We start from the raw sequence: 12,734 nt of genomic DNA on the forward strand, positions 1-12,734 counted from the left end.
AGATATCATCCATTCAATCGAGTGGGGCTGGATGTTAATCAACAGGCCCAGGCCTGCCGGAACAGCCAGATCTTGGTCGCTTTACGGAAGGCCGGGAGAGTGGTAAGGGTCTTGCTGGCCACATGACCATGGAGACGTCTTCAGACAGCACTGGCTCTTCAGCTTTAAAATGGAGATGAGCACCGCCCCCTAGAGTCAGGAACAACTAGCACATGTGTGCAAGGGGAAGTTTTACCTATATGACTGTAGTATAAATTTTAGCATAAAAGGTTTCCTTGTTATGAATTTTTTGTTCTCATGACCTGCAAAAAAAAAAAACACTCCCCCTCCTCTTCTTTTTTAGGACCGTTAGGATTTGCTTGGATAAAACATTACTGTACATATGACAAAGGGACCAAAGCATTCACAATGAGTATTTCTGAAGCCAAATCTGGAGGGAAAGTTGTGAGTATCATCCCAAAGACCGGAATGACTTTTTAGTCATGTGCTTACCTAGAACAATGTCTGTATCTTCTAGAACATTTATTTATTATTTATCAAATAAAATTATATGACAAAATTATATTGTATTATATTGTATTGCATTTCATTATTTTTTTTACAAATAACTCAAAGTGGCGAACATATCCAACACAACTTCTCCCTCCTATTTCCCCACAACAGCACGCCTGTGAGGTGAGTTGGGCTTAGACAGAGTGACTGGCTCAAAGTCACCCAGCTGGTTTTCATGCCTAAGGCAGGACTAGAACTCCTGGTTTCCTGCTTTTGTAGCCCAGTGCCTTAGGCAGTAGACCAAACTGGTGCTCTCTCTCTCTCTCTAGTCTGTTAAAAGTCTTAAAATGTAGCACTCCTTAGGAGAAATTAACAGATTAATAGAGTTGGAAGGGACCTTGTAGCTCATCTAGTCCAACTCCCCACCCAAGCAGGAGACCCTACACCATTTCCGACAAATGGCAGTCCAATCTCTTCTTGAAAGCCTCCAGTGATGAAGTTCCTGCAACTCTGAAGGCAACTTCTGTTCCATTGGTTGATTGTTCTCACTGTCAGAAGGTTCCTCCTTATTTCTAGGTTGAATCTCTCCTTAATAGGTTTCCATCCATTATTCCTTGTCTGGCCTTTAGGTATTTTGGAAAATAGCTTGACCCTCTCTTCTCTGTGGCAGCCCCTCAAATATCGGAAGACTGCTATCATGTCTTCCCTGGTGCTTCTCTTCACTAGACTAGACATACCCAGTTCGTGCAACCATTCTTTGTATGTTTTAGCCTCCAGTCCCCTAATCATCTTGGTTGCTCTTCTCTGCACTCTTTCTAGAATCTCAATATCTTTTTTTTTAGTGTGGTGACCAAAACTGAATGCCGTATTCTATGTGTGTTCTTCTGTCTGCCAAGATAAGATTTGGAAATGTGATAATGAAAAAAAAAGTAAAGTGTAGAGTGACAGCACTCAGTTGTAATTATTTTCTATATACAGAGAACAGCAAATTCACTCTGTTTTAATGCAATCGTTCTCACCCTTCACCTTGGACCCCCAAAAGTTAACTCGAGATTTAAATCATAACATTTCTTCAAGCCTTTCCTGATTCTCTCTGATGACATGGTAGCCCCCACAAGGGTCCACGGACCACAGGTTGAAAACCGCTGGTCTAATGGTACTGGCTGGAAAGTGGCACAAAAATTAGTTAAGTGATCTTGGGCCAGTCCCTCTCTCTCAATCCTTCAAAGAAGGCAATGGAAAACCACTTCCGGAATCTTCTCTAGAAAACTAGCAGTCCCTGGGAGTCATCACTGACACAAGATGCCTTTAGTGAAGAGCTTAGACATTGGCTGATTTTAGCCCCTCAAGAAATAAAGTCAGTAGAGATTATAGTATCTTTTGTAACTCCAGATTTATTGGTTAAACTTTAAAAAAAAGCTGAATTTATTAGTTAATAACATTAGCACTTATAGACTTATATACCGCTTTACAGCCCTCTCTAAGCGGTTTACAGAATCAGCCTATTGCCCTCAACAATTTGGGTCCTTGTTTTACCAACCTGGGAAGGATGGAAGGCTGAGTCAACCTTGAGACTGATGAGATTCAAACTGCCAAATTAAAGTCAGCTGGCAGTCAGCAGAAGTAGCCTGCAGTACTGTACTCTAACCACTGCACCACCGTGGCTCATTTACTAGTTAAACTAAGAAAAAATTTCTTAATGCTAAATAAGGCAAATGTCTGCAGAGTCTGTTGCAAAAGAGATATTCTCCATTCTCTTGAAGAGAAAGGATGTTTGCCTGCCTCATTCAAAATACTTCCAGAAATAACATGTGAGCACTACTTAAAAGCAAAGGTAAATATGCATGTCTATGCAAATATAATAAATATAGAAGGGAAATATAGATCTGGTAGGTCTTACATATTTTAAGTCTGTACTTTGTCTCATGGCCAGAAAGAGACCTCTGTGTTAATATTAAGCAAGTGCTGGAAATAATCTCTCTCCTGCTGCTGTTTTATCGGCAAAGTTAACCAAAGCTCCTGTGATTGATAATTACAGTTTCTTTATCTTACTTGGCAATTGATTTCATTGTGCAATGAATGTTTCTTCATTCTAACTTTCTAATTTTTTTAATTTTTTTTTTTTTTTTTTTTTTTGGTAGAACGGCCTTGTTCCAAATTCACCAGAATTGTTCAAGCTGAAGTCCTGCATCCGGAGAAAAACAGATTCAATTGACAAGCGCTTCTGCTTTGATATCGAAGTTGCCGAAAGGTTTGCAATTTTAGAAAGGGTGATTTTTTAAATTCTCTTAAAGGGAAAAAAAATCCTGGTGCCCTGTTAGACATTTTGTGAGCCATCTGCATAGCATTTAACCCCGCAACCTTTTTTTTTTCCTGTTCCCAAAACCTCTCTAGATCAGGGGTGTCAAACTGGCGGCCTGCGGGCCGGATGCATCACATGCAGGCCACACCCAGCCCAGCTCCGCGAATGGAAACAATGTCATGTGATGGCAATGTGACGCATCAAGTTTGACACCCATGCTCTAGATTATATAAAATGTGATGGAAAACCATTCATAATGGTAATAGTTTTCTACTTCTTAGAAATAAAACAGGTGTGTTAAGTCCTCCAGAATCATTTTATCTATAAAGCATCTGCACTTATATCTCCACAATGACTTTCAAATCTTTTTGTGTTGGTTTTTGTTCAAGTTCTATTTCTCTCAGCAGATTTGATATCCTAGAGCAGTGGTCCCCAAACTTCCTGGATTTGTGGATCGATGGGGGGGGGAGAGGAAATGGTTGTGTGTGACTGACAGGTACGCACGCTTTTGTGCACAGCTCCATTTGTGTAAGTGGTGGGCACTTGTGAGCGCGTGACGCTCCATTTGTGTGAGTGGTGAGCTAGTTATTTGAAGTTCCATTTGTGTGAGAGGTGTGTGCAACTTCTGCTTTCGCGGCCCGGTTCTAAATGCCCCATGGCCAGTACGAGGGGTTGGGGACCCCTGTTGTAGAAGACCCTATTCTTTTTCATTATGGGACATATCTTCTATAATGTTACACATTTAGTCCAGCGGCAGGATTCACTTAGGTTTACCATCGGTTCGCTATTGTGAGTGCACGCATGCTTGCGTCACGTATGTGTCTTTCGCAAATGTGTACGGCCTTCATTGCATGCGCTTTGCTTGCACATGTGTGCATGCATGCGTGTGGCATGCACACATGTGTGATGTGCACGCATGCGTGTGACATTGTAAATGAAGCTACATAGGACGTTTTGGAGCCAAGGCGGGTGGGTGCCTCCCCCCAGGCCCCTCCGCAGTTCGCCGCTACCAGTTCTGGCGAACCGGTCCGAACCGGCTGAATACCACCTCTGATTTAATCCCATTTCAAAGTCATTGATTCCATTTTCGGGTTTTAAAGTCATTGTTTCTATATTCAGTGCTGTTGGATATCCATTTCTCCTTTGGGTTTATGAATTATACAAAATACATTGCTGTTATTTTTTCTGAATGCATCACCTGTTACCATTTTGGAAGATTACAGAGTTATTCATGTGAATACATTTTATTGTGTGTGTATATCAGTTGGTGTCTGTGTGTATACATGTGCTTATTCCTATATAGATATTAAGTATCTATACATCCTTCGATAATAGCTAGCTTTCCCAGCAATTATCACTTAACACATCAAAAGCAAACCTATCTCATTAATTTAAAATTAATGGTAAAAATAAAGAATTCTGCAATGAATAAAATCTTATCAATGTATTTTGTTTCACACTATTTTAACAAAATAATAACAATACAATTTGAATTTGCTCTCCTTGAAAAATCTTCTTTGACCTTGCTTTTCATTATTTAACAGCTTTTATTTTTTGTGTTATTTTCTGCTGTATTGCTATTTGTTAACTTTGTTCACCTTATGGCCCTAGAAAATTTCCACTTGGGAAACTTGCAATAAGCAAGAAGATTTTGTATTAAGAACAGAAACAGTTAACCTGATAAGAACGTATTTATTTATTTCTTATTTATTTTAATATTTCAGATATGCTCAGATGAATTGTAATACCTAACATCTTTTCATGTTCTGTGTTTTGTACTTTTATTTAGTGTAACTTTCAGATTCATGGGAACAAAATGAATAACCAAGTTTCTAATTTGTATATTGTGTTCTTTTATTTTTAAATAGACATGGGATCATTACCCTGCAAGCTTTTTCTGAATCCAACAGAAAACTTTGGCTAGAAGCTATGGATGGAAAGGAACCTGTAAGAAAAACATTTCTCCCTCTCTCCCTCTCTCTCTCTCCTTCCCTCCCTCCATTCATCCATCCATCCCTCCATCTCCCTTTCCCCCTACTTCTGCTCCCTCTGAGATTTTTGAAAGTAACAAACAAAATAGTTTTGCATGCCATTTAAAAATATCACTGCTGTTTTAAAATACAAATATACTTTTATTAATCAATTTATTTGTTCTGACTTGATTTACCGCAAACTATCAAAATCTCTCAGTGATTTATTGTAAAAAATAAAGTTAATATCAGGACAATAAAAGGAATTAAAATAGCAAATAGCTGAAGTTAGAACTGAAGAAGCTTCTTGGATGAAAAGTGAAACATTTTCAAAGAAAAAACCAAGAAAGTTCACTTGCCTTTTGGAAAAAGCACCTTTGGGACAATTGGCATGGGGCCTAAAAGTAATATTCAACCCCAAGGGTGATTAATGGCTTGCAGGTGATTCTACCTCCTCTTTAACATTTTAACCTTTAAATTTGTAACCTCTAATTTTATTTTGTTTTTAATACTGCTTTTAACTCTGTTTTAATTTTTTATATGGCTGCATATATATTTGTAAACCATCAAGAGTCACTTAGGTGAGATGGGTGGCATAGAAATTAGATAGATAGATAGATAGATAGATAGATAGATAGATAGATAGATAGATAGATAGATAGATAGATAGATAGATAGATAGATATAGATAGATGATAGATGGATGGATAGATAGATAGATAGATAGATAGATAGATAGATAGATAGATAGATAGATAGATAGATAGATAGATAGACAGACAGACAGACAGACAGACAGACAGACAGACAGACAGACAGACAGACACTGTAGATAGATAGATATTATCTAGGTTGTTGTAGAAGTATATGAATGGAGGCCTCTGTGCATTGGTGAGAGTTGCATCAATAATTAGATTAGATTAAATTTGATTTGATTTATATGGCTACTCATCTCACTCATCTTAATAATAATAAGAATTAAAATATTTCTATAAATGCAGTTCCCAGCCAACTAACACAAATGGGCTCCCAAAAACACCATCAACTAATAACATGGGCTCTATTACTCTTCTAGCCCCCATGCCTAGAAAAACCGCCAGGTCTTTAATGAGCAGAGTTAGTTGAACTTTGAGTGGTTTGGTGTTCCTAAGGGCAGATGCAGCTACAGAAAAGTCATGCTTCCCGAGTCCCTCCAATGATGGCTAGGAATGATGAGCATCGGGTAGTGTGGTCGAATGTAATCCAAAGTTGCAGGAGGAAAAGCAAAGACCCAACATAGCTTGGAATCTTTGGTATACAGAAAGAGAGTGATGGTGAGTCCTCCCTAGCAGTTCACAACTACCGTATTTTTGGAGTATAAGACGCACCTTTTCCCCCCAAAAAGAGGGTGAAAATCTGGGTGCGTCTTATACACTGAATACAGATTTTTGGCCTACCGAAACTCCACCCCCTTTGCAAAAATGGATGTGCAGAGGTATTGGGAAACTTGCAAAGTGCTTCTAGGGGCTGGGGAGGACTGTTTTTGCTCATTTTTACCCCACCCCCTAGGAGCACTCCACAAGCCTCCCAAAGCTCTGCATGCCCCCTCCTTTTTTTTTTTGCAAAAAAACAAGGCGTGCAGAAGATTTGGGAGGCCTGCAGAGTGCAAAATCTTTGTTTTAATTTACCTCTTCAAAATCATGGTGCCTCTTATACTTCGGTGCGTCTTATCGTTTGAAAAATACAGCATATCTAATAGTTATACAGATAGTACTTTAGTCTGGCAAGACTGCTGTCTATAGGCGAATAACAATAACTCTGATAAGAAAATAGTGAAATAGCCTCATCTGATTTTCAAAAAATTACATTATAATAATACAAATTTGTTCTTTTTAGATTTATACTCTACCAGCAATTATTAGCAAGAAAGAAGAAAGTAAGTTGAATTTTAATTATTTGAAATTATTATGTATGTTTAGATTTTTTTAAAGTTGTAAATGTTTCCTGCTTCCCCCCCCCCCCCCATTTTCTTCTACTATTATCTTCCTCTGCCATTCAAGTCCTCAAATAGCACAAGCAAAATAAAATGTTCCAGGGTAGGCATTTGATTGCTACCTTATATATATTTAAGTGTACAGCTTGATTATTGCTGAAATACCTTTAGGCTACAATCTCATTAAGCTGAGAGTTTCTAAACATGATTTCCTGTTACCATCACCTGTATTAATCTGATGAGTCAAAAGTAAACTAAATATAGAACCTGCAGAGTAACTTATTTTATGACTAAAATGTTGACAAAATTGTAATCACATTTTTAGACTTCAGTAAAATTCATGAGCAAAATGTTATTGGCGCTTTCTAACCTTGCAGGAATAATGTTTTACTTTTATTTCTGGGAACAATTAAACCTATGAAATGTGTCATATGTATCACACAGGTTTTTTTCCAGTCTTCTCATATTTTTTTTAGCAAAATGGTTTCTTTACTTTAAAAACAGTTTGGGATAAGGCTAGAAAGAGCAAAGTATTTCTTTTCATCTTAAATGTTTTTCCTTAAATAATATTCCACTCCCTTTTACTTCCCCTGGGAGGAAAAAACAACATTTTCTCAACAAGCCTTACTTCAATTTGTAAGCATTTGATATTAGCTGTCTGCTGAAAGAAACGTTCATAAGATAACAAAATAAGGCATGGCTATTTTTTTCCCTTTCTGCGTATGTAAGATAAGCCCTATTTCTCAGTCATTCACATATTTTTGCTCCCTTCAGCATAAACTTTGAAGTTTAGGGAAGGCTTTCATACAAATGTTGCATTTTATTTACGTGTGTGTGTGTGTGTGTAAAAAATTATATCTGTCTCAAGGGGGGATGCTCATCTCTGAGCCAGACGTTTCCATAGTCATGTGGCCAGTATGATATGTCGCAGAGCAAAGTGTACATTGAAACATGGAATGCTGTTATTTTCCCACTGAATTGTCTACATACGTAAACACACATGCATGTGCATGAATACATCCAAACACACACACACACCATCTCTGAGTAACATCCACCTGGAGACATTACGTCAAGATTAGATGTTGACAACTCTATTTGGATCTCACCAAAGTCTCCCACAAATTCTCTCATGAAATTCTCCTTGACAACATGTTAAAATACAGTTGACAACTCAGAGCAATAGGCTCTTATGATTGATTGTGTTGGCATGCCACATTCACTGGTTAAGGGCCTGAACCGTGATGAATACCAAGTCAGGCTAAAAATAACTTATACAAACTCGTCCCCACTTGGGGCGGGCGTGATGGCTCAGTGATTAAGACACTGGGCTTGCCGGCTGGAAAGCCGACAGCCCAGGTTCGAGACCTGAGTGTGGCGTGACAAGGCGAGCTCCTGATCCTTGCTCTAGCTCCTGCCAACCTAGCAGCTTGAAAGCATGCAAATGCAAGTAGATAAATAGATACCATTTCGGTGGGAAACTAAGAGAACTCCATGGTGTCATGCTGGCTACATGATCACGGAAACGTCTTCAGACAGTGCTGGCTCAATGGCCCTTGAAACGGATGAGTTCTATCCCCTACAATCGTCAACAACTAACAAAGTAAAATCCCCAGGGACTCCTTGACCTTTACCTTATTATCCTCACTTAGATGTTTGATTTTATGTCCATATTCTCCAAAACAAAAGAAAAATGTAAAAACTTTGTTTGACTAAAATGCAGATTTAATTGATTAACTATTAATATACACTTGTATTTTTTCAAATTTAAAACTAATTAGATGAAAGGTTTTTCTATAAGTTAGCAATAGCACTTAGACTTATATACCGCTTCACAGTGCTTTTACAGCCCTCTCTAAGCGGTTTAGAGTCAGCATATTGCCCCCAACAATCTGGGTCCACATTTTACCAACCTCGGAAGGATGGAGGGCTGAGTCATTGAGCCCGGTGAGATTCGAACTGCCAAATTGCAGGTAGCCAGCAGGCAGCAGAAGTAGCCGGCAGTATTGCATTCTATCTACTTATGAGCCAACACAGCTCATAAGTTAGATAATAACTACACATTTGTGAAGAGTGCAAGTCACTGATTATATGGAAATGTTTCTGAATTTAAATAACATTCATATAAATGCCAAGATAAATATTTTGATCACCCTTTTTAACAATAAAAATTGTTACATAACATTTAAAAAAATGATTAATAGGAGAAAATGTTGAAAGATGGATTCTATGTGTTATGGAAAGGAAATCTTACTGTTTGACTGCTTGTGACTGTCCTTTTTATGCTAGAAACATTGTGTTTTGTTTGCCATAATTCAGCTAGTTAGCAAAATAAGCCACAGAAGGCTTTTAAACTATCTGTGAAGTCTACCTTACAGAAATAAATCTACCCATTGAAAAGGCTAAGAAATGTTTGCAAATACTGTTTGCCTTTCGAGAGTTGATAATAGCCTGCTTTCTTTCCCTCTGTGAATGGATATCAAGTACAGTTCAGCCTGACATTTCATCTTTTCTAATTAGTTTGTCATGACATGAAACTCTCTACTCCCAACATTTTCTCTTGAATGGTCTGAATTCATTTCTTGGATTCTAAAACAGAATACTTAACGTTATCAAGCACGGCTGTCTTTCTTACGCCTCTTCAGCATAGATGGATAAGTTTTTACAAAAGTAAAACTAGTGGGCCTGGTTTTAAGAAAGTTAAACGTCTCAAGTCTAATGCTGAGCTTTTGATTTCTCTACATTGGTCTTTTTTTCTTTTGGTGGGCTTTCTGTGAACCTCTCTCTCTGCATGGTGCATGATAGGTTTTGAAGGGAAGCTAGTATTGGAGATGAGGATCCCAGACATGTCATAGAGTATATTTGATTTTATTTTCAAAACGTGCCCCTCCCCTTTTGCCTTGTAGCTTTCTTTCTCCTGATTATTGCACCTCATTCTAAATTAATGGATGTCTAATTGATACTTAGACAAAGTGGCTCAGTGGCTAAGACACTGAGCTTGTCGATCAGAAAGATTGGCAGTTCGAATCCCTAGTGCCATGTAATAAAGTGAGCTCCCGTTACTTGTCCCAGCTTCTGCCAACCTAGCAGTTCAAAAGCATGTAAAAATGCAATTAGAAAAATAGGGACCACTTTGGTGGGAAGGTAACAGTGCTCTGTGCACCTTCGGCATTTAGTCATGCCGGCCGCATGACCACGGAGACGTCTTCAGACAGCGCTGGCTCTTCGGCTTTGAAAGGGAGATGAGTACTTCCTCCTAGAGTCGGGAACGACAGCTCACATGTGCAAGGAGAACTATTACCTTTACCTTTAAAGTTCCATTCCAATGCAGAAGAAAAATTATACAAAATAATAGAATAAAATATCCTACCCTGGTTAATATAAAAACCACATTATCTCCCAGACCCCATTGAGTTCTAGAGATTCAGGTCAGAGGAGGAATTTTTAAAGGCAACAATGAATAAATAATGGATTGAAGGGAAATGTTTTGAGTTGGTCTGATTTCTAAATTGGCCTCTCTCTCCCAGAAACTGGGAACGCTGTTAATAAAAGGTCTCTATTCAGTTAGATCAGTATTTCTCAGTCTCTGCCATCTTAAGATATATGTATTTCAACTCCCAGAATTCTTGAGCATGCTGGCTGAGGAATTCTGGGAATTGAAGGTCTTAAAGTAGCTGAAATTAACTAACATTGTGTTAAACAATACCCTTCTATTGTCCTTCTTTTGTTCCGATGGGAGGGGGGTGGATTAAGGATGGAATTATGGGTGTCCTTTGTTAGTTGAATTCATTGCATCGTAGAAAATGGCTTACTTTTTAGCTTTCTTTTTTTTATTTTTTTTATTTTTTTAACACCCCCCTCCCCGCGGTGACAGTCATTCACAGCCCAACTTTTTTTTTCTTTCCTCATTGTTAGGTCTCTAAGCCACATCTTCTCATTACAAAATTCAGGGATCTGTTACAATACCCATGTTCACTTTTAGTTCCCATTGTTAACTGCTACTTAACTTTCCCCGTTTTAAGTCCCTGCTGTTCTCCTTGTCGCCCACATATACCATAGGTTCCAGCTAAGATAATGTTCCGTTTCTCCTTTGTCCCTCAGCCAACCCGTCATTCTGTCCATTTTTGCACACTCATAAATCTTTTTAATTATGGCATATTCCGATGGTATGCTAGTAGATTTCCAAAATTGCACATAAGTTATTCTTGCGGCCACAATTATATGTAGGCTCAAATGCCATATTGAATTGCTCATGTTTTCTGGTTTAATGCTTAGTAGAAGATTCTCGGGTTTCCATTCCATGTTTGCCCCGGTAACCTCTTTTAGCCATTTTTGAATCCTTCTCCAGTATTTCGTGGCCTTAGTACAGGACCACCAAATATGGTAGAATGTGTCATCCTTTCTTCCACATTTCCAACACAGTGGAGATAACCCAGGAAACATTTTGGCTAACCTCGTTGGGGGGAAGTGCCACCTATAAACCATCTTGTATATGTTTTCTTTGAATGCTGTAGATATTGTAAGTTTAATAGTCTTACTCCATAGATCCCACCATTTGCCCATTTCAATCTCATAGCCAAAGTTTCTCTCCCATGCTGTTAGAAGGCTTTTATCCATCTCTTCTTTAGCATCTTGGCAGGTTAAAAATTGATAAATCTTTGATAACATTTTCTTGTCTCCGCCAAACAAAATCTTATCTAGCCCCTGAGGGTTTGGGTAGATCCCAAACCGTACCTTATCGCTTTTAAACCTGTTTCTAACCTGTAAATATTCCCACCATTCCAGATTCCTGCCCTGCTGCTCTAATTCCATCTTTGTTTTCATGTTGCCATCTTCTGTCATAATGTCTTTATATGTTATGTTTCTTGTCCAATTAAATACACTGGGATGCGTTAAGGCCTCTAACGGTGCCAACCAGCACGGAACCCTAAGATAGTATTTTTTCCTCATCTTTTCCCAGACCCCCAACAAAGTCTTCCGAATATAATGTCCCATGAAGTACCTATGGGGGGTGTCTCTTTCTTGCCAGAGGGAGGCATGCCATCCCTGGGGGAGGTCATGTCCCTCTATAGCCAATAGGCGTCTTTTAGCTTTCTAAAAAATCTATTTTCTATTTAACACCTTGTCTTTCACACTCCAGAAGCAAAAACAGAAGTATAAGACAACTTCGTTTTAAATTGTATGAATGGTGGTCTAAATGTCAACTGGTTTCCTTCTGGTTGAACTCACCTAGTGGTGACTTCACAAGCATGCCCCGTTGTTTTCATGATAATAGATGAAAGGGATTTCTTTTTTAGTCTACATCATGGGGATCAAACTTAACCACGTCATGTTGATGTCATGTGACGTTTCATAACGGTTTTCCCATTTGCGGATCTGGGGTGGGTGTGGCCTGCACGTGATGCATCCAGCACGTGTGCCGCCATTTTGACATTCTTGGTCTACATCTCTCTGCTGAAATAGGATGCAATGATAATAAGGAATGCTTTTTCTTTAATGCTGATTATCTACCATAAAACAAAAAGTCACTTGATTTCTCCTCATTATTATTATATAAGCCTCATCAATAATTCAGTGGTTTTGATAGCAATGAATTTGGCTTTCTGGTTTGCCTGATGAATAATGGATGTTATTTTGGGTCTTTTCTTTTGATAGCATTCCTAAATGAAGCTGGTTTTAATTTTGTAAGAAAATGCATTCATGCAGTGGAAGTAAGAGGTACGTATTAAACTGTTGGTGTAATTTAAAACATTGCAATTAAACCAAACAATTTAAATAACTAAGTAATTAACAAAGAAATTAAATTAATACTTCTTACCCCTTGGGGACTGCTGAGCATATTTAAAACTTCTCAGTTTGAGCAAAATGGCTGCCTTGAGGGGATTGCAGATTTGACTATCGTCAAAGTGTCAGAACTTGTAGCTGTAGCTTATTGCAAAATACTAATTGTACCCATGATATTAGCTACCAACTATCATCCTGCCTCTGTTTTTTTCTT

At 38.4% G+C, this 12,734-nt stretch overlaps 1 protein-coding gene across 1 annotated transcript in view; it reads left to right on the top strand.

The window, feature by feature from the left end:
• The window catches only part of ARHGAP42 (Rho GTPase activating protein 42), a 176,716-nt gene that overhangs the window by 133,943 nt on the left and 30,039 nt on the right, over positions 1–12,734 (top strand). The window contains 5 exon segments of the mRNA XM_032220054.1: positions 344–444; positions 2,634–2,743; positions 4,663–4,741; positions 6,640–6,679; positions 12,392–12,454. Coding sequence (XP_032075945.1) covers positions 344–444; positions 2,634–2,743; positions 4,663–4,741; positions 6,640–6,679; positions 12,392–12,454 — 393 coding nt within the window.

The sequence above is a fragment of the Thamnophis elegans genome, chromosome 6, assembly GCF_009769535.1.
Source record: "Thamnophis elegans isolate rThaEle1 chromosome 6, rThaEle1.pri, whole genome shotgun sequence".
NCBI classification, from domain to species: Eukaryota; Metazoa; Chordata; class Lepidosauria; order Squamata; family Colubridae; genus Thamnophis; species Thamnophis elegans.